Consider the following 23,501-nt stretch of genomic DNA (forward strand, 5'->3'; position numbering starts at 1 on the left):
GACATAAAAAAGCCATGTTGTTTCTACCCCCAGAAGATGTCTTCTTCTCTCAGCAGACGTGACACAAAGACCTAAAAAAATAAAACTACTTATCTACAAGCAATCTGTTGAAATAGGTCATTATCACAGAGGCATGCTGTGAATGCACCGCATCCTAAAATCAATACATGGATCGCTATATTTAGTAAGAAGGTCGCAAGGAGGAGTTAACAAAGCTTTAGAGGGGATCAGCGGCATGCTTAGGAGGAAACTGTTCATGTTAGATGCACAAAGCTTTACGTTTTTATCTCTAGTGAAATATGCATCATTTAAAGGTGTGGTCAACAGTCATTTGCAGCTTTTGCATTTTTACATTTTAAAAGTTAAAACTTTGGTGTAAAATAATATTTGTAGCTATACTAATGCCACAATAGCAAATGTGCAAAACAAGCTAGCTTAAAACATTTTTTCATGCCTCTTAACAACGTTCTAACATAGGATAGCTACAAATATATTATTTTAATTAATAAAATGGTTCACTCACCATTGGACCATGCGGTTTCACGTTTACATACTTGCATTTTTAGTAACAGAACACCACTGGTGTGAGAGGTTCTTCTCCCAATAATATCAGAGTAGGCGAAACAGCCGGTTGCTACCACTTCAACTTTAGGATAAACTACCAGAGTCCTAAAAAGCAAAACACCGTTTGAAGTCACAGACAGCAAAAGACGATAGGACCTAAAAAACCATGACCGGTGTTTAGCGTTCTCTTGATTCCTCTGGCAATGCACATTTCCACATTGGGGGTGGGGTTATGTGGCTCAGGGATGATAGCTGATGGGAGGAGTCACAGTTCCATGACTGTGGGTGTTTCTCAATGCCAAGGAACCTTGCCTTGATGTCTTGGCACCGCCCTGGTTGCCTAGGAGATACGTCATCGAGAGCCGCCAAGACGTGTTCCAATGTTCATGTTCTAAAGAGGCGTGTATTCTCCGTTTGCTAGCCATTTAGCTAGCTGAGCGAGGATACAGGGGAGGTCAAAAGGACAGCGGCTCAGAAGCCGGCAGCTACTTCTGGGACAATTTTCAAGTTTAAAAGTAAGTCAACTAATTTTAAATGTTTTTTTTTAGATCCAAAAAAGTTATCTATGGTTGGTTAGCTGCTTAGTAGTTGCAGCTTCGGTGGCTAGCAGGTAGTAACTCACTTATATTTTTTATTTAACAAATATATACACAATTGAAAAGTAAAAGGCCTTGCAAGGCGATGTCTTGTGAGGCCAGGCGCCTTGACATTGAGAAACACCCTGTGTTTGTGTTTAAAAGCTAGCTTATTTTGCTATTGCAGTGTTGTTTACAGTAAAACTTTTGCCAACATAAAGACAAAAACAAAAAATTTATCCTAACTTTTTAGATATATACTATTATATGATCCAGTTAAGTTTCAGGGCACCTTTTTGGCGGGGAACATAAAAGGCAGTATAAGTGTCTTTGGTGCTGGTCTTTATAGATCTCTCCTGGTAAGATGGCAAGGTCTGGTTTTTCGTTTCAGCCAAATCCTCATGTTATGCGTTGGAAAAAATAAAAAAAGTGGCTAAAACGATAGGATCGCAGAATCAAAACACCCTTTGGTAATAGCTGTGACTAATCTATTCCAGATAGTTCTTTAAGCCTGTTACTTCAGACAGGAGTCACTGCTAGGGGAGGAAGCAGTAGCCCTGGTGTGTGTTGAGCCAGTGCCATACAAACTGTGTTGGTGGATTGAAAACACTGCTCACATGAAAATGCACTAATACCCCCAACCCTACCACGACCCACCTAAAAAAAAACAGCACAACTCTGTCGAGACCACACAGCCTTGAGATGACCACAATAAACCAGAACGTAGGTCCCAGCACGAAGTAAGCATTTCACAAGCATTGATATGCCGCAAGGCCAATCCGGGCTTTGTAGTAAACACTGGCGGGTGGTTAATGTCAAACCAGAGGAGGTGGACATGTGATTCTTCTGTTTAGCCCATTTGCTGTGTCTCTACTTTAGCACTTGTTATTGTCCAATCTGCCTCTCTCTCTCTGAGTCATGGTTGTTGATCTGAAGAAGATGTAAAGAAAATGTTTCCGTAAGAATGAATAAATATGAAACACCAATGAAAGTACATAAATGCAAACTTTTTTTTTGCTTGGAAATTGAAGAAATTCTAAAAATTTAAAATAAAACCTTCTGGATTTCATTGCAACTAAAGGTTTTCGTTACATTCCATATCCAAAGTTACGGGACAAGATTAGGGCCACGAAGAAAGAAAAAAAAGGAAAAAAAAAAGAGAAATCTGACTTTAATCTCAGAATGTTAAAGTCAGAATTCAGAGGGGAAAAAAGGTGGCCCTAATCCTCTTCCGTATTAAGCAGCAAATTTTACAACAATTAAGCTATAATATAATCTGCTTCATTTTATCTACATTATGCAACACAATACAGGTAAACCCACCAGTTAGGGGCCCTGAATTGTACACTACAGAAATGTAAAGAATCACAATATTACAGGTTATCTTGATACAAAGAAATCATTAAAACAAAGTGTTTCACCATGGGGTGTAAAAACAGACATCAATCTTTGCATCATAATAAAACACATGCTGTGAAATAGAAACAAGTACTGGTACTTTTCTTATTAGGTTTTAAATTCGCATCATTAGTTTGTCCATAAAATTTACGACAACAGACAATTCTTCATGGTTTTACAGTGAAAATTCACACAGATCCTGGAGAACAGGCCTGAAAGGGGTGAGGAAGGAGGGGTGATGTGATTATTCTAACCCGTAAACCACTGATACACATTATGTGCTGCTGAGAATATTTTAACTGACTAGATAAGGATTAGCTTGGCAGCTCATGCTATGCCTTTTAACTTCGGAAGCACAGGGGAAAAAAGAAAATATCTACCCTCTGGATGAACCCAGATCTTCATAAGACTTTTAAGAATGTGAAAAGTGTGTCCAAAAGCACCTTTTCAAGGCTAAAGCTTGGGATTTCCACAGGAGAGTGAAACGGCTCATTATATGGAGTAATTTATTTGCTCAGCGGCTGCCCACAGGGATGTAAAAAGTTTTTACATCCAGAAAATTCTGTAAGTAGTCCGTTCTACAAGCTGAGCTGTCCCCCGCAGCAATGAAACCCCCAACGAGTAAACCAGGCCAAGACTGTTTCCTGCCCAGCATCAATATGCTCATCCTGAATAATTACTGTGGTAATCGAGTACCACAAAACAATAGAAAAAAACTACTGCAGTGTTTACAATGAGTGTGATATTAAGGATACATAACAAATTAAAAGACTTAGTGACATAGAGTTTATTTATTTTATTTATTGTCCAAACCCTAACTTTATCATCACTTTTGTGTTAACTGTACTCGTATGTATGTGTGGAGGCCTGATAATGCTACGATGGTGAACGAGGCAAAGTTGATTCTAATATGAAGTCTTTTCATAACAAAACTATCATTTCTGAAAATATTCTTTTCACAATATTCTCTTTGTCTGTAACTTTGAATTTGATGTTTTCATAAGCTGTAAGTAAATTAAAGTGGGAGTCAAGGCATGGGTGGAGACGTGTTTCATCCACACTTCCTGTTAGGAAAACGCTTCTGAAAGAGGCGTGGCCTGGCGGACCAAGAGAGCAGCACTGAGGCAGTGATAGACTGTACCCCACTCAACCCCCCCGTGTGTGCTGTCGGAGTTTCTCAGTCTAAAAACGAGTTGTTAACGCAAAGACACACTCACAGCAGACTTACCGCTCACGAGAAGAGCAGACACAGATTCTGCAGCATTCTGCAGGATTTCCTGTTAACCGCGATTACAAGATGAAAAGGGGAGGAGACAAGCAGCTCAGAGCGCCGACGTGGCATATCGGCAGGTGAGTGGCTGAGCCAGGTGAAGGTGCGGCTGCCTCACCTGGAGACCAGTGCAGTGCAGCCACGTAGTAATTTGCTGACAACGTCATGTTTTTCAGCTTAGCCATCAGCAACAGCTGGTTCTACATGAATGTGGAGCAGAGTTTTAACCTGAAGATGGAGATAGAATTATGGTTTTGGGCAGAAATATGAAATTTAAAGTAAGTTGCACTAAACTGCCACACTAATGATTACACATGTGTACAGCACCAGTAGAAACTCATCTATACATGTTATTAGCAAAAACAAGTTATAGTAGGCGTTACTCGCTCTTTAAGTCTTAAAATATATGGCTTTGGATGTAATGAGTATATCTGATATTATTATATTACATATATTATATTAGTTGCATTGAGACGACTAAAATTTATTTTCAAGGCTCCTACAATTCTGTTTGTGGATGCACAACTAAAAGAATAATAAACATTGACCATTTTTTTAACCTCTGTTGCTGTGAGGACGGAGCCTTTAAATAACAAAAATCAAGGTTAATCACTGCAGATAACAGGAAAAAGACCCTCAGTCGGAGGCTAACTAAAGTTTGAGTTGTCGCTTAACCCTGGAGGCAGGCGTTACAGAAGTGCAACGTTAAAACCTACCTACCTGGTTTCTCCACATATGTATTTCATGAGCATTTTTTAAACTCTGAAGTACCCCTGAAAGACTTGGTTGTTCGTCCTTTTATCAAAACTTATCTTGAGCCTGAGAGGGTTAAAGCTTATCTACTTACTTTTGTTTATTTTAATTACACTGTGGTTTGGAATCAGTGTGCAGGTGAAACTCTAACATTTAGATGATAAAAACAATACGGCTGTTGAGCAGGATTCCCGCATAGGTTAGATCTTGGAAAAGAAAATAAAGTAAAATAATCTTGTGGTTTGTGCGAAGCGAGAACTTCACCCTACAGGGAAGGAGGCCTGACAGGCATGTGTTTCATTTCAAACTCAAACACCAAACCTCCCAGAGAGGCCGATGACAGAACACTTAGCTACACCAGTCCGATGTTTGAGCTGACATGAGCTCATGGATTCATAAACATCACTGAATTAAATCTAAAAATAAAACAAATACAAACATAAACTTTTCCCATTGGTTGTTGACTTTACTCGAACCCTGCAGAGGTCCCTGCTGAGAGCAGAAGCGTGTGTGGGCTCGGTCACCTCTCAGGTTAACAGAGCTGCTGCCCTCGGTTTGTTGCTTCTTCCTATTGGGTCTCCTGCTGTGGAATTACTTCTTAAATTAAATCAGTCTTTTTGTTTTCTTTAAAGGACAGCAGGGTGTTCTGAGTCTGAATCTAAATCATTTTTCCAGCCAAGTAATTAAATGTAGAAAATTTAATCTTCATTAAACTGCGAGGAAGCTAAAAAGGCTAAACAAAGGTTTACAGAGCAAGATGAAGCACGATACGGAGCAGGAAGAGCTCACAGAGTCACGCAGATAACCTTCTAGATAAACGAACATTAATTTACTTTAAATATGGGAAACAGATGTTCATTACACTAAGGTATAAGTCTAGGTTTCTTTTAATCATGCACATTGAAAACAATACATTTACATTTAAACTGATTCAAATAATTAGAAAAATGTAAAATTTTTATAGTTTGTTTTCCAAATATCGACAGATTTGGTTAACATTCATTCTTAGTTGGTTTGAAGAGAGAAAAGAAAAGGAAAGGAGGTTATTTATGTTTTAGTTAATTTGCCTTTTCTGTAACGGTTTAGGATTAAAATGTCCAGGATGACTGAAAACTAGGGATGTTCAGTTTTACCGGTGTACAATTAAAATGTAATAACGGAAAATATCTGTATTGGTTTTCATAGTTTAAATGACACGTACCTTTACGTACCATACAAGCATCAAACATCCAACTTTCTCCTCTTTCTCAAAATGTCTAAATATTACAGATCTGGGGTCTCATTTATCAAACATTGCGTAGAATCGTTACTAAAACCGTACTTAAGCTCAGCCAAAAAAGAAGTACTTACGCCAAGTAGGTTTGTGATCTATAAAACATGGAGTACGCACAGCTGCACGCAATCTCCGCTTCATAAATCAGAAACTATCTAGAAAGGTTCTCAGCTGCTGTTTAGTCACATCCCGCCCTCACCACGCCCACTTACTGCCATAAATAGTCAATGCAAAGTGCCTTGTGGATCTCATGCATATACATAAGCCGGCTGTTGCAGCGCTCCGCCAATGACGATGGCGACCGTAGATCAAGGCAGATCAAGGAAGCGCTATTTCACAGAAGCAGAGACTGAGGTACCTGTGGGTGAGGTGGATAAATGAAAGGAAGTGCTTTTGCAAAACAAATAAGAGAAAATCCACGAAGTGGCACCGCGTTGCTGAAGCCGTCAATGTTGTGAATTCTTCCGTGAGATCTGTGGCGGGTATAAAAAAAAAATGGTCCAAACAGGATTCAATCCCCAAACTCCCAGGTGAAAGTCATGCGCACTAACCAGTCACCCAAACGGAGATCTCCCTTATCCAAGTAGCCAGGGCGCATGATCAATCGGGTCACGGTGACAGGACACACACTGTCACAGATGCATGACATTCTGTCTCAACCTATCCTGCTGATATTCTGCATTCCGTAATCTGCGCTTCAGGCTGTGTGTGTGTATGCACGCGGGCGCATGTGTGTGTGCGTGTGGGGGGTCTTGTTCTTTGTGAAAACAAAGCAGTACAAGTGATAATGCTGCAGGATTTCATACTTTATCCTTCTCAGCAGCAGGTGCTCTCCATGTCCAACATGTGCGTAAGCCGGGTCCTTAGTCAACTTAAATTTGCGCACATTTTTCCGCTAAGTTTTCTTTCATAAATCCCAAAGTTTGCGTGGAAAGTTGCTTACGCAGTTTTCCAACCCCGTTTTGTGCGTAAGCAAGCTTGATAAATGAGGCCATCAGTTTTAGAGATAATTTAGTTTATTTGGAACAACGTGTGAAGTGGAAATTTGCCCTGTGTAGTGAAAAACAACTAAAACCATTACAAGAATGTTCACCCAAGGGTTGCTTTTCTGATCTGAATATCTTCACAAATGTTTTACCACCATAGCTCCAACACACAGAAACATATTACTACCTAATAAACACATGTCTGCATCACGCTTAGGGACAATGTCATTCAGCGGCTGTTGGACACAAGTAAACATGGCACTTTTCCTGTTACTAACTTAAACCGGAGTAGTGTTTAAATCTAAGCATGGTAGGAGAACCGTGATGTAAGTGACCTAAAATGTTTTATTTTGTTTAATGAGAGAGGAGCAGCACATATCGGCATTATGTCGACGACGTCGGCATATCGGTAAAAAGTCCCATATCAAGCATCCCTAAAACCTTTTTTTTAACCTTTTTGTCCATATATGGTAAATATTTGCACCAATTTTCATTATTGCCAAGTAAATTTTTTTCTATAGCTGTTATGCAGTTTTTTCTCCCTTCTTTTGAAATTCTGCAACGTGTTTTGGAATATCAGGAAATCTTAGTGCAGACAGCCAAGTACATCCTCATTTGAGGAGCACACAGGAGGACCTTAAACGTTGGTGTGAGGATTACGTTTACTGGCATTAACATTTTTGATTCTGTGGCATTTTTTTCAAGGCGTAGAGAAGGAAATGATCTCCCTGGTTATCTGTGGTGTGCTGACAGGCAGTTAGTCATTTAAAACTGGTGGAGAAGAAAAGAGAAAACCTGCTGCAGTTTCAGCGCTAACACCCCACCACTGGCTGGGATTTGACTATTCTAATACATTTTAGTCCTTTCTCTTGGCTTCAACCCGCTGTTTAATTTTTAGTCACCTGTGGAGACATCTTTGTCTGTGGGGGTAAAATATAATTCTAGAAAATTCCATTTTAGCTATCCAGAATCTTTACTGTGGTTCAAATGAATAAAACAAAAACATAATAATAATAATAATAAATGAGTTTTAGTCATTTTAAAAACTAGAATCTGTGATTTTGATCACACATTTAACGTGAGATGTAAATGTATGAAACTGAATATATTTGAGAACCATGTTCATCTCACTGATAGGCTGAATCTCACCAAATGAGCTCCTCCCTTGGACGTGTCACCAGTGTCAGTCACAGATCTGCTTCTTTCTGCTCTTAGAATTAGAAAAACCTCAATGTAGGTCAAAAACACGCAACATAAGACACACTAAATTCCTCTTGGTGTTGACCGATTTCCTTGGAAAACAGGGTCACTGATCCTCCAGAGGGATTCCTGTCTTTACTACTCCACTTTATTGTTTTTTTTTTTCATCTTCCATCTAGGCAGATGCTTAACACATCAGTCTCCCTTCAGCTGTGAATGCAACTTGATTTTCCTAACAGAACACAAGTTGAGGATGTCAGATAGAGCACGCGGGAAGGTTGAGAAAAAGACTCGGTCTTGTCCCCAGTGAGAAATCTAAGGCCTCAAATGGATGGATCTGTATACTGCACACGTCTCATTTCCAGGAGATCCCATCCGAGGTGAATTTATAATGAATGGAACAGTAAGTTCTCAGAGTTGTCACCCTGCAAGGCTTTTGAGGAGAAACACCAGACAACTGTCTGGTGTTTCTCGAGTTCAGAGTGAGACATGTAAAGGTGTTGCAAGAAAGAACCAGACCTGCAGGAAGATCCTACGCTCAACTGGATGACCAATAAGGTGGGGGGAGGTGCAGGGATTACAGGAGGTCCGAGATGCAAAGGACGGTGTAGGATAATGAAGAGTGTGACATTTGGAAAACATTAAGGCTGTGCTGCCTGAGTTCAGTTTGCAGGTCATATTATCACTTCAGTGGATGATGAACGTGCTGCAAAAATTTAAATATGTTCAGACATACTTTTTGCACTGAATTTATGGGAAGCAAAATTTTCCATTGATATAAAAAAACTCTTGTTCTACACAAATATTTATTATGAGAGAAAAAAATCAACATTTCTGTGACCGTTTGGGAGACAAGTGGAGTGATAGAATCAGGAAAGACAATTCAAATAGTCTTTTGAACTTTTTTATACTAACTGGATTTTTATTGGGCTCATTTAAACATCTGTTAAAACTTCATAATGAAATCTAACCACAAGTGTTATCTCCACAATAAACAAAAGCCTGAAGGAGTTCTGCTGTGTTGTGGAGTTGCTAATGCTAATGTTAGCTTCTACAAACCGAGATGTGCTCTGCTCTCTCCTGATAACAAAAATCATCACAGCCTTCTTTAGTTGCGAGGCATGAATCTATGAATGCAAATTTTTTTGTGGCATAAACCTGTTTGGCATTTTTTGTCCCCAGCGTTTTTGCATCTTTTTGATTTTGATGGCTAAAGTCTGGGGTGCATAGAAGGCGATAGCGTCATGCAGCGCAGCGGCGTGCCCGCGGTTTTGAGAAATCAAGTAGTCACACAGGACGCGCTGCTGAGTGCTTCTTGGAAAGTTGCGTGATAGTCACAACATCCCGCGGGACTTGAGAACAGGAAGTTGTGTTTTGTGAGACTCTAATTCATTAACAGTGGGTAAGTATGCTATTTATTAAAATATTTTAAGATCAATAGTACTTTAAAGTTATCAAAACTGCAGGTGGGTTTGTCCCGTAAAGTCGTTCTGCATCGTAATGTCTGTAAAGTACTCCACAGTGTTGTAAACAGCCACGGCACTTGAGCTAGAACCAGCAGCTATCTTCAGTAGGGTTGGGCATCGAGCATCGATTGGAACCGGTTCCAACTGTTAGTTTTTCCCGGAATCGTTCAAAGTAACTTTTTTCGATTCCTAGTTTCGATTCTTAGAATGCCGACAGAAGAGGAATCCGCGGCCGATCTCCGTGAAAAATAAACGTGATCTGCAAATTATGATCAACGCTTTTCAGAGCTGATCGCACCAGCTGTCTGTGTGCAGCACCGAGTCCCCCCTCCCCCATCCGGCATGCAGCGGCCAAATATAAATAAACGCGTCTGCCGAACTTTTACTCCGTAATGTAAACTTTAATTCCTGCAGCAAAAAATGCGCCATAGAGGAAACTTGTTAAATACGTCAACACGGTGGATTTACCAGAAGCTTTAAAGAAGACACTCTGGACGGTGTGAGGTGAGTTTGTCTCACTGCAGAAATAAAAACACACACGGAGCGTCAGCAGTCAGACGCAGCCGCTCACCAACACTCGTGTGTGTGTGTGTGTGTGTGTGTGTGTGTGTGTGTGCGTCAGAAGGCTGAACAATAACCTGTAGAATAATTAAACTCATCAGGCTAGAGTAGCTTCTCTGTGGTGGACCACACCAGCTTCTGCCACAATAATTATTATTAATAATAATAATAATAATAATAATAATAATAATAATAATAAATCACACACAAAGCTGTGAACATTTTAATTTCCTTTCTGTCACGTATGAGTTTTAATGTTTAAAATCTGTTAGATTGTTACTGACAGCAGCTTCATTTAAGTTTCACTTCCTGTTCTGACTGAATGCTGCTGCAGCATGGAGGTGTAGTTCTCAGTCATCCTGGACATGATCATCCTGAGAGTTTTAGCTGAAAACAGCTGGACATTTCTGGATATGTTGGACACATTTAGCCTCTCATCCCAGAGGCTTCTTCCAGACTTTGGTTGTGGTCAGAAGCAAACACACTGATTGTGCTGCAAGTCTTTCTTTTTTCTCCAAAACATGTTTTTGTCTAAATGAAGGCGATGTTATTGTTCATAGAATTTAAATTCAAGGTGAAGTTAAGATTATTTCATCAAGTAGGACCTGTGGTTAGCTAGCTCATGTAACGCATTTCATGTCTTGAAAGAATCGGAATCGGGAATCGATAGGAACCGGAATCAAAACGAGGAATCGGAATTGGGATCGTTCAAAATCAAGCGATGCCCAAGCCTCGGCGCGGCGCTTCTGGGACGCAGCAGTCCCCATGTGCCCACTCTCATTAACTATAATTGCTTCTATTCAAAATGCCGGCGAGGCACCTCCGCCTCCGGTGTGCGCCAGAATTAAAGCAGGAAAAAGGCAGAAGAACTTGTGAAAGTCCGAGTCCGCTGATCATGTTTCAAAAAAAAGTAGTAAAATATGGTTTCTCAGTGAACATGCTCTTTAACTCCATCTGTCTAGACAGAGAAACAGAAGAGCAGTTGATAAAGAAAAACCTTTTGGCTGAACTAAAATCCCACCCCAGTGTGGAGGAGGGAGTAGAGTTTCCTGAATGCTCCCTGAGGTTTTTGTGAATACAGCTTCCAGTTGTCCTCATGCTTCTACAACATCCAACACTTGTTACAAACCAAAGCGTCTACCTGTTTACAGCACAAGCCTTCACTTGATCTAAATGACAAGATTTAGAAAAAGGAAATCAAAGGCTGCTGCTTATGATGCGGATAATTGGTCGTGTTGGCCGTGATGCCATTTAACGGGCAAAAGTAATGAACATCTGCTCAGAGCTGCTTTGTATTCCTTACGCTTAACTACAAGTCTTCTCACAGCAGTGGAGACGTCCATCAATCAACAAGACTGGGTGTGACTTTTACTTGAACATAATGGTGCCTGGATGCCTTTTTCTGTAAGCTGAGTGTTTGCATTTGCTCTTCGCTCTAACCGTTATGGAGCTCCGATGCAAGCCCCCTTTCATCTGTTTGCACATTGCAGTGAAAGCCTTGAGGGGGAGCGTTTGTTTTGTTTAGCTTTGTGTCTTGTTCCTGCATGGAGGACAGTCATCCTGTCATCCGGCGGGGTTGTTTCCCACTTGCACTGTTAGTCAATTAGAACTCCCATCAATGACAGCGTTGGCGAGGGAAATAAAAGCAGCACCGTGGATTTTTCTGTGCTGCACTGATTTCCATCCCTAAATCCTCTCCAGATGAAGAGATGGCAATAATTGGGATTCTGACGGTGTGTTATGGGGACTTGTTTCCTGCTTTCACTCGCCACCCCACCTTTACTTTTCAACGCAATTATGTCTGTCTGGCACCACCTTTGCAGTCAAACCCTTTAACTCTATTTATCTATAGCCACATTCAGTAAAATAATGTTTTCTCTAAATCTAACTGCGGTGACACAATGGCAGCAGCCTTCTCCACACTTTGGTTCACTGGACACATACCTCACCAGGAAACGTCTTTGTCAAGTTCTCAATTCTCCATGGTTTGACCTAAAAACATGTGACCTGAGAGATGAGCAGCCTGTTGTCGACACTTAGTTGAGTTTATTGCTCCTTTTGGGGTATATCTATAGCTTGGCTGCTAGTGTGTCTGGAAACTTAATAGGATACACGAGAGTGCTCAACTACTGTCAGTTCTGAGACAAGGTGTGAAAAAGACAAGTTACATGCATGTGATTGAATTTTTTTGCAATTATCCTAGATAATTGATCACTCCCGTAAAGACAGGGCGAGACGCTTGCTCATCTGGAAGGGGCTCGGAGTAGATCTGCAGCTCCTCCACATGGAGAAGAGCCTGTTTAGGTGGCTCTGGCATCTAGCAAGGCACCTCCTGGACACCTCCCGGGTGAGGATTTCTGGGCACGTGCAACCAGGAGAAGGTCTAAAGGAAAACCAAGATGCGCTGGAGGGACTATGTCTCTCGGCTGGCCAGGGAACACCTTGGGATTCCCCCGGATGAGCTGGCCCATGTGGCTGAGGAGAGGGAAGCCTGTGCCTCTCTGTTTAGGCTACTGCCCCTGCAACCCGATCTCGGAGAAGTGGAGGAAAATGGATGGATGACAATCATCGTAATGAAGTTTCTCCTATTCCTGTCAGACACCACCATGTTTAGAAAACAACACCCTGTGTCATGCGGTGCAAAAGTGTTCTCTTCTTTTCTCTAGCTATAAAGCCACATAAGCGTTGCTGATTTCTGTCATCTCTGGCCACCAACACTGGATACAAAACCAAGAAATAAATCAAGTTGTTGTTATCGATGTGACAAATTGTCTCTATCCAAACTTTTACTACCCAACAACATGAGACACGCTCCCACAGCCGAGACCCTTGAACTCGCAGAAGCATGGGGTTAGATGATCAGATTACATTGAAAGACACACATGGGTATTGTTAAGTAAGTTTGCATTTCCACCCATGAACATGGCTCTCATTGTGCCCCACTAAAGAAACTGCTTTTCAGTCTGGATAGGACGGCAAGGGCAGACAAGACCTGATGTGTTTCTGTGGTGCACCATCTCCTCAAGGCTCTGAAGGGAAATTAGATCTCTCTCTTTTAGGGGGCATCGATGCTAAAAGGCCCTTGTACGGCTCCTTGCATTCACAACACTTCTTAGAGAGGAAACATAATCTCACTTGTAAGACAATTGCAGAGGAAAAAAGAGCTCAGCAATTTGATGTAAGCACCCCCTTTCTGCTGTCAATATTTTGACAGATTTCACGACAGCATAATTATTTACAAGGAATCCTGTGAAGGGTTTAATTGTTAAGTCCATAACTACACGTTTAGTTGTGGAGATGCTTAAACAGAGCAATGGTTTTATTGTTAACATTACAGCACTAGTAGTGTTGCACTTCGTGGTAGGCACATCTTTCACAAATCAATTTATGATCCCGCCTCTTCCAGCTGAAAAGCAGCGGTTGACCACAACTTCAAGTGCTGATATCAGTTTTCAGTGTTTAGGAAGATGACTGTAAAGCCGGCGATCTGAGCCTTCCATCAAAACGAGCTTCTCTACAATGGAACAACCACAAAGCTAAAGTCTGTTTCAAGTGTCTGGGTGTCTCACTTCTCTTTCTTCTCTGGTAAAACACACACACACACACACACACACACACACACACACACACACACACACACACACACACACACTACTATCATTGATTCTGAAATATATAATCATTTTTAAGTGTCTTATTTTGCATTTTTGTCCTGAAGTTTTTAAAGTGTGGAACACTCATTTAATCAGTACATGTTCAGTGGTCTCTAGTAGGACTGAATGAGGGGAAGCTCATGATAACTTGTTTCAGGAACTAGCTGAATGCTACACCAGAGGAGAGTTAAACCAGGCAGGATTCTTATTTCCTGATATTTGGACATCTCCCCTCTGATTGGCTAACACCAACGTGACTCAACCACTGACTGTTTGCTTTGCAATGCTGATGTATATAACACAAGTAGGGGTGGGAATCAAAAACTGTCTTTTGTTGTGAACCGGTTCCCTATGCTTCAATTTAATTCCTGAGTCCTGATGTGGGGTGCAGTTGCAGTTAGCTTCTACTAGCTGAGACGTTCTCTGCTGTTCCCTGGACGCTAAAACAACAACAGCCTTCCTCATCATGAGTCCAGATGGGTGAGTCCATGAATGTTAGTGACAGTGTGACGTAGATCTGTCAGGATTTTCTAATCCTAGAGTTTCACCGGCTGTTTTCTATCAGAAGCTAATGCAGGAGATGGGTGTAGGAGACTATTCTCATGTTCAGCCTGCATGAAACACTCAGAGTGACCTGTTAGAATCAGAGATTATCATTAAAAAAGGTTTTTCAGTGTTTCACACCTGGTGCTGTTGATAGAATCCCAGGCTTGTGCTCTCAGCTTTTGGACAAACAGTTACTACGCTTTAATTACTGAATATTATGAAATAATTCAAATGAAAAGAAACCTAAAAAATATGTCTGTGTTTGAGTTTGACTGATTCAATCTGACAGAAGAAAGAGAAGTCGGCATCAAAAAGTGCAATGAATAAATTAACCTTGACTGTGAAAACCAATGAATAGCAATTAGGGAGAATTACACATCTTGGAGGTAAGAAACAATGGATGAAATTATACTATGATTTATCATTTTTAAGATTATTGTAATCAAAAAGTCTCATGCCACGCCTTGAGTATACAAAGAGGATCAACACGCTTTCCCTAAAGGAACATCCCCTTGTTTTATAATCCAAGTATCCTTCCCCCTCCCAAAAAAAGCACCATAACTAAGAACACCCGTGGGATGTTTAAATCCACTGTGTGCAATAAATCACATACACGGAGCAAAGGTGTGGGTGTGGTGATGCTCGCTGGGTCCAAGCTGCTATCTGGAGGTGCCTCACACTGGCCTGTATTTCTGATGGTGAAGCTCGCGCCTGTGCTCATTTGTAGTCATTGAACAGAGCCGGCAGTGTTTGTGAGGCAGCACCCGTCACATTTCCCCTCCCAACATACAGACACTGGGGGATGTGCTGTAATTACAGGCACATATGAAAGGCAGAAAATAAAAAAATAAAACTCAGATCCAAAACGCAGGTGGGTGGTTTGTGGCACTGGGCTGGATCAGCACGACACCAGTCTGCAGGCTGTGTGCTGTCATGCTGTGCCGAGTGATCACGATCTCTAACCACAACAACCAAAAGCCACCTGCCAGCGAGTGGAGAGAGCTTAGCACAGGTAAAGTGTTGGTGCATCGACGGCTTAAAACGCCAATTTGGCTTTGAGTAATTTAAATCCACAGAAAAATCTTTGCAATTTAGAAAATATTCTCTTTGTCCTGGTAGATGGAGCAAGGTCTTCCATCAAAACCTAATTAAAATGCATTTTTTACTTAAATTAGCTCTCCTTCTTTTGTTTTTTAGCTTCTGTGTTAATTTATACTTTATTCATCCTCTTGGCAAAATTATTCTCTGCACTTGACCCATCCCTGGGGAGCAGCGGACTGCCATGTGCATCGGTATCTTGCCCAGTAATGCTTCAGAATGTGACCTGTGGGTTCTGGGGATCGAACCGGTTCCCCTGTTCAGCTGCAACATACTGAACTTTGTCAAACTTGCACAAAAATACTTCTGTGTGACCTAAATGTTTTAGGTCACTTTATTTTCAAGACTTAAAGCTTCTTTCTGGAGTGTATCTCTTATCATCTCTTATGATGAGATAATCGCTTTTACGGATTTCTGAAAAATCATACATCATTTCTGAAAGGGGAAAACTCCAGAAAGCAGCTTTAAAGCTACAATAGCAAAATCCGCAAAAATAGCTAGCTTCAAACTTTTCTAACAATGTTCTATCATCGTACACTAAGGCTGGGCGATACGGCCTAAAATCAATATTACAATATATTGAGGATTTCACCTCAATAACGGTAAATGGACGATAACTACAGGTATGCGCAGCAACAATATTTGTCCACTAGGTGGGGCTGTCACATGCGCTGACTCAAATTTTACGAGACTCAAGGTGGTACAGCTTCTTAAACGGACATGACTGCTGCCAACCTACACACATCATTTCATTATTTTATTATCACATTTGTTGACACGGGAACAATTATCTCAAAAAGAGTCCGAAATTTTGATAACGATAATTTTTTGATTTATTGCCCAGCCCTATAGTATAGCTCTAAATATTAGTGAGGAGGTTGAGCGAGCCCCAGTCTGCATTTCCACACTTACCTGGGTCCTCCATTTATTACGCAGACACATATTTAGCAACAGAACACCATTGGTGTGAGAGGTTCTCTGCTCAGTAATACCAGAGAGGGAGAAACAGCCGGCTGCTACCACTTCAGCTTTAGGAGAAACTACCAGAGTCCCAAGAAGAAAAACACCATTTGAAGTCACGGACAACAAAAGGCGTTTGGATGTAGAAAACGGTGACTGGTGTTTAGTGCTATCTCGTTTCCTCTGGCAACGCGCGCTCTGACATAAGGTGGACGTGGCCTAGCGATGATAGTTGACAGGAGGGGTGAGAGTTCCATGATCGTGTTTGTGTTTAAAAACCTAGCTTGTTTTGCAGATTTGCTATTGGTGCATTTCTGCAAGTAAATTACAGAATGAATGTTGTACAAAAGTAGAATGTAGAAAAAGTAAAGTAAAAGTAGAATGTTCTACCTCTACAAAAGTCTGTCAACAACAAGTAAAAATTCTAACTATAGTACACCAATAAGTAATGCTCAGAACAACCCAAACTGCAATTACCTCTTCTTAAAGTATTTCTGTGTTTTTTGACAAAGAAATCGTCAACTAAAATTCGGTATTTCATGATAAATTTATATTGAAAATAACAGGTTCATCAAAATATGTTAAAACAAATCAATTATTTCTGCTTAAATCCATGAACCAATTTTATATTTTTATCGTCATCATACATGACCATATGCAAAATTAAACTATATGAACTGTATTCAGAAATCAGCCTTTTGTACAAATAAGATTTACGAATCTCTTTGATGAAGACATAACACCACACATACCTCGGCAAACAGTTCCATTCTCCACAGCCTCGTTCCCAGGTTTGCACATGCAACGCCCAATGGGAACCATCCATTCTCCCTCTCCGTTGCAGTAAAGCTTAATGGGCACATCCACCTCCTCTGCATTCGGGATACAAACACCCCTCGCCGCTACCAGCGAGGTGCTCTCTGCTCCTGAAAGTGTCTCCTGGAACAACGCTCCATTAGTGATGATTCGAGGACACTTCCGGTAAAAGACTCGCACTGCGATGAGAGACATGCAGCCCCCATAGTCCTGAAAGGCTAAATAGAAGCCGTTTTTGGACACAGGGCCAAAGCTTCTGACCTCCGTGTTGATCTTCATCACTCTGCCGCCGAGGTCCACCTGGGAGAAGCTCTCATCTGCTGCAATGGTGTCCACCTTAATCCAGGGGTTCTCCATCCACGGAGGAGATGTTCTGGTGGCTGTGTCGGAGTCTGATTCATAGTAATACAGATTAAAGGTTTCTTTGCAGGAACCTGGCACGTTCGGGATGCTACTGCAGTCCCTTACTGAGAACTTCATCTCCACATGGATCCTCTGCGCACCACGGCGCCGGATGTATTTTGTCCGTACCCAGTTGTTCTGGTTGCTGTCGAAAACATTACACACCTGATAGGTCCTGATGGTGTTCATGGTTTCGTCGTACCCACTCACCTCCTCCCACTGTTGGCAGACACAGAAAAAATATTTATTCAACTTTTTTGTTTCATGTAGAAATTTAAATAAAATGTTTCTGACTTTCACTCTGATTTTAATGTAATACTAGACACACGGTTACTCTGATTCATGCCACTGAGAAGAACTGAAGTATGAAGCAGTAAATGAGCTGTGTCCTTCTCAATAATGTAAACTAGTCATGAAGACTCAGTGAAAGCATTTTTCTGCCAATTACACGTATGTTTTCACAGCCACTTAATACGCTGATGAATGCCAGTAATCAAGTCAGGGTAGCATTTTGATTGAATTAATCACATGGTGTTAAGTAGACTACTATCTCTAATAACTCTTTATAAAGATGCATTAGGTACTTCTAGCCTTTCCAGTAAGTCCTCCAATTTCTCATGGCTGCACTTCGGTAACACGAGTATAACCTTACCTTGAACACTACCGGCAACTCTAGTCTGATTTCTTTTATTGGAAAACGTCACATTAACGTTCACCATTTGGGATTTTTTAGTAACAGGAGGCCTGTTTGGCTGCAGGAATGAATACGCTACTTTTATTTAGTTCTTGTAAAATGCAGTTCAGTGCAATCATGTGGTAGAACTTGTATTTATTATGACTTTTTTAAGCATCTCATAAAAAAGGTAACTGATATGCATTTTGTCATGTTAAAGTTCATAAAAGCTGTTAGATGTGATGTTTAGCTCATCTTTCCTGTCGATGAGGAAACAACTGATATACAGTTTCTGTGAGAAAACGTAAGAGAGAAGACGTGGAGTAACCTGAGCACAACAGAAATGCTTTTGTTTATATGACGTGTGTCCTACTTGTTTATTGGTAACACAACATTCTCCAAACAGGCTTTGTAATGAGTTACCGATGCTGGAGTGACAATTCCTTTCACCGCAGAGAAGCACCGAGGAAATTTAGATGGGAATTTTCCACAATCAAACTCTCACTAAACTAACATAATCACATTACATAAGGATAAAGAATAATCAAGGGACTAATGTAGCTCTTTGTACAAGGTGCTCCACTTCAAAGACCATGTACTTCATGGCAATTTGTGGGCTTTAAAGTCGGAGTGGAACCTTTGCTTTGCCAGCCCCTTGGCCATGAATCAATCCACGGTTCTCTCCAGCAACCGCCACAGGTCACGACCTCTACCTCAACTTCTCAGCCAGACAAAAAATAATCTCTTCTCACCCTCCTGAATAACTTTGCATCTGGTGCAAGCTCCACTGCCTCCCTCCTTCACTCTTCACTTCACATCTGATATAATTTCTCAAATTAGTGCCCACTTAGTGCGGAGTTTGACAGATTTGGACGGGTTGGGAGAAGAAAGTCACCCCTCTTGATACAAACACGCATTCTGTCAAACACTCTGACTAATTAGCAGAGCTTTGCTTCTTAAATCCCATGTCCCAAATAATCACAGCAAGTGTGATGCTTGGTTTGACCCCGACTGATCCAACGGTGAACCTTAACAGAACGGTCTGACGAGCCGCCAAGAGCAATCAAAATTATTACAAGGAAAAAAAATGGATTTATTTTTGTTAATTCATTTGGGTCTGTCTTCAAAAAGGATACTAAAATTTATCTTATTAAATATGCTTAAATACATCTTTGAATTCTGGCTAGAAGTTAATCCAGAAAACTGATGAACCTTTAAAGTGACGGTGTGTATTTTCCCTGGCAATAGGAGGCAGCACATGCATAAATCATTGCAAGCAAGCAGTAGTTTAGTGTTCGAGTAAGACCTTACTAATGGATGGCCAAGTGGTGATATCAATGGATATTTCCAGAGATTAATGGTAAAAACTACACATTTAAATAATGCACGGATGTTTAAAGTTATTTCAAAAAATTGTCTAAAGGTGGCTTTAAGATGAGGGAGTCATTGTGACAGCAAGATATGTGTGTATGAGGGCAAACGTCTTTTGCCCAGCACTGACAGACATCATCATCCCAGGTCATGAACAGCCATTGACCTTCCCACTTGTTGAGGAGCAGTTGGGAAGCTGTGGGCCAATTAAACAAGAGCGCGCAGCCGGTTCTGCCGAGCACAGAGCGGTGAACAATCACAGTTTAATAAAATGAATGCAGAGACAGGTGGGGGTTGCTACTAATGAGGGATGTGGACCGGAGGGAACCCCAGAAAAAAAGTGTTGGCAGTGAGGTGGGGGTGGGGTGGACGCGCGCTGGGGGGGCGGGTGGAGGAGCTGGATGGAAAAAAAAAAAGACCCCAAACAAAATGTGTTTTGATGAAGGGCCCCTTTTTATCCTGTCGTGGCCTTTTGGCCCTCCTTTCATCACAGCTAGTGAAGGGAAGCAAATGGGGCATAATAAGAGCCTAACGATCAAGCGCAGAGTGTGAAATCAGAAGAAACGTCTTCATTTTCACAGCTTTTCCCCTGGCTCTTATCAACAGTGCTCTAAAAGGGTGGTCATGTGTTCAGGTGGAGGTAGCACGGGTGGTTGGTGTCAGGATAGATTATTTAGAGGAAGTGAGGTTCCCTCATACCACGGTGAAATTACAAACACCAGATAACTCTTCAGATATTTTGTTACACTGGCCAAAACTGCTGTGAAAACAGTGAAACACAAAACGCTGCATTCTTTTAACCCAAATGCACCAAATACACAAAACTGCTCTGAGGTTGTAAACAAGAAAACATGCTTCACTCCACAAGGAAACAGTGTGATGAGGAAAAGCCAATGGTGTGAAACTGAATGCTCCAATGACTCCAAACAAAAGCGTAGTGTTTTATGTTTTCATTGCTCTTCAGGGTTCTAAGTCGAACGTTCCTGGGCCTTCACTTATCAAACACTGGTAGAAACTGTCATGTTGTCCATCCTACGAAAGAAAATTGGAATGTTTGAATGAACGGCCAAAATCCTGATTTATGAAACACTCAGTGGTCACTCGTACGCACATTCCTGTGCAATTGACAGTTGATAAATCCCTCATGCATGACTCATTTACATACAGAAACGCCCACAATTAACCATATTTGGTCACATGAGGGAAATCTCTGCCAAAACATAAAAGAATCATCAGTGACCGCAAGATTGAGACACTGATGGATAAAGTTCGCTCAGCTCAGAGGTAACTAGTAAAACAGTGGCCTGCTGGAAATGAAGAAAAAATGATTCGACATAAAACTGAATATGAAAAAAGTCACTTAACTCAGCTTTATTTCTATGGCACATTTGCACAAGGTGTGTTGTCCGAAGAGCTGAACACCATAAAAACCTTACAAACATGACATAACACAGAACAATACAGCAAAAAGCTGTAAGAACCAATGAATATAAACAGGAGAATTTAAAACTAACAACAGAGGTAGACATCCTGGTTTGTTGTAGGAGATGTTTCCACAACTTATTGGGTAAAACACCAAAGGCTTGGAACAGCCTGAAGCTTATCGTCACCCAACCGTATCGATCTGGAAGGAACATTGGGCCGCAACAACTCTGTTAAACAAAAAGGACCCTGTTTATGCATTGCTTTAGAAGTTGGTACGATAATCTTGAAATCTATTCTAAAGCAAACCGGGAGCCAACAGCCTTATCGTTCCATTCTGTTGTCATTTACAGTTTACATTTAGGGAATTGTACGCATGTTCTGTTAGGAGTTTGTTTCGTTCTTATTTGGAAATGTTTCTGTGATCTGCTCAGGAGCAACACTGTATTCTCACCAAGCAGATCAGTGTGTTCACGGAGGATCGGTTCCCTCCATAGTGTATGCTCTGCTAAATCTTCTAATAGAGCCAGATCAGCCATGCTATGTTGGTCACAGGTGTCGTTTAGAAGTTCTGACACCACCAGTTTCTCAACTGACATGATTGCTCTTTGGGTAAAAATGATTTGTAAAGAACAAGTGTGGATGGGTGAGAAGTTTTGCGGTTGCCCTGTTCTACCACTAGATGCTGTTTGAATGCACGACCTGAGCTGTTTAGGAACATTTCTAGGCACAAAATGGTAAATACCAAACAATGTGTAAAAGTTCAAAAGTACGGCTGAATAATGAGGGCTCTGGAGTGTTTGGTGCACACAAATCCTTTTCAGTGTTTCATTGATGGATGCCTTATGCATGTTAATCTAAATAAACAGGAATAAGCTGTTATGCTTACTGAGTCTAGTATTTTAAAAGAACTTTCATTAGAAGGACAGAAAAGCTGCTACGTAAAACTACCAAGTGAACTAAATGATTTGTTATAGAGCAAGCACTTTATTTTGCTCCAAAGAGGCACTGCAGAGGCATTTTCCCTGCACAGAAAAATACTCTAAAGATTATATCGATCACGATGGCTGCTGTATAAAAGGGCTTGTAGAGGCTACAGTGCTGCTTCGGCCCTCTGCAGTGTGCTGCTCTTCAGCGCAGTCCAGGATCAATATCACTTGTTCCACCCCAGGAGAAGGTCCAAATGATCTGGTATCCATACGTGTCGATGGCGACATCTTTGTGTTTTATCTGTAAAACCAAGTGGGTTGCACTGACAGGAGTGATTTATAGACCCAAGTCACCCTATAGATAATTCAACAGACAGCTGTTTCTTCGTTCTCAAGACGATAAGAAAAAAATAATTGTTCTTTGATTTTATCGTGTTTAATTACCAAAACTTCAGTTTGCGTACGTATAAAACCAGAGTAAAATGGAAATAATGATTAAGGTTTGGGCATTTCACTTTTTGTGTACATTTGTCTTGTGATTTACTGCTTTTTGGTGCTTTTGTTCTATTGAAAACTGATTTTTCTTAGACTTTTATCTAGTTAAGTATGTACATTTTATTTCTATAGCACTTTTATCACAGACATGGAATCTTAAAGTGCTTCACATAGATCAAAACAAAATAAAACATTAAGTCATAAAATCATAATGATCTAAAATTTCATAAACAGATTAAAGATTAAAAATTTTAGTTAAAAATAAGAAAATTAAGGATTTAGGTAAAAGCAGCTTTAAATAAAAGGGTCTTCAGCTGTTTTTTACAAGTGTCCAGACTGTCAATGCTACGTAAGGATGTAGGAAAATCATTCCATAGTCGGGGTGCAACAGTCTGGAAGGAGTGATCACCTCGACCTTTAGATCTGGTCTTTGGAACTTCTAGAAAGTTCTGGTGGGTGGACCTGGGGGCTCAGGTTGGAGCATAAGGCTTTAACAGTTCAGTAATATAGGGAGGAGCTTGACCATGTAGAGGCCTGAAAGTTCCAGTCAGGATCTAAAATGAACTCTAAAGTTAACGGGTAACCAGTGCAGAGACGTCAGAATAGGGGTGATGTGTGCTCTTCTGTTTGCTCCAGTTAGGAGCCTCGCTGCAGAGTTCTGGACCAACTGAAGGCGGTCAAGGGCTTTTTGTTAAAATATGTGAAGAGTGTGTTACAGTTTTCTAGACGAGAGGAGATAAAGGCATGGAGAACCATTTCAAGTTCATGTTTTGGCACCAACCTTCACAGTTTGGAGATATTTCTTAAGTGATTAAAAACTGTTTCAGACCAATGTTTTTGAGTGGCCTTCAAGAGACATTGGTTGTTCAAAAACACTCATTCATTAAGTTTGACTTGACGACAGAAGATAAATGACCAAGTTTTAGACTAATCAGGGGAACCATGCTCTCAGGGGCAATGATCAGACGTTCAGTCTTTTCAGAAGTTATCTTCTAGCCAGCTGGTTAAAGTAAAGTTAAAAATGTAATAAATGATAAATGACCCGCACTTGTGCAGCGCCTTTCTGAGTCAGAGGACTCCAAAGCACTTT

The 23,501-nt window shown here is 40.9% G+C and overlaps 1 protein-coding gene across 4 annotated transcripts in view; it reads right to left on the bottom strand.

The window, feature by feature from the left end:
* The window catches only part of ephb2b (eph receptor B2b), a 168,672-nt gene that overhangs the window by 65,343 nt on the left and 79,828 nt on the right, over positions 1 to 23,501 (bottom strand). For all 4 annotated transcript variants that reach the window (XM_054732884.2, XM_054732876.2, XM_054732879.2 and 1 more), the window contains exon 3: positions 17,056 to 17,740. In XM_054732884.2, the coding sequence (XP_054588859.1) occupies positions 17,056 to 17,740 (685 nt within the window). The remainder of the gene's footprint in view (positions 1 to 17,055; positions 17,741 to 23,501) is intronic.

This window comes from Nothobranchius furzeri, chromosome 3 (assembly GCF_043380555.1).
Source record: "Nothobranchius furzeri strain GRZ-AD chromosome 3, NfurGRZ-RIMD1, whole genome shotgun sequence".
NCBI lineage: Eukaryota > Metazoa > Chordata > Actinopteri > Cyprinodontiformes > Nothobranchiidae > Nothobranchius > Nothobranchius furzeri.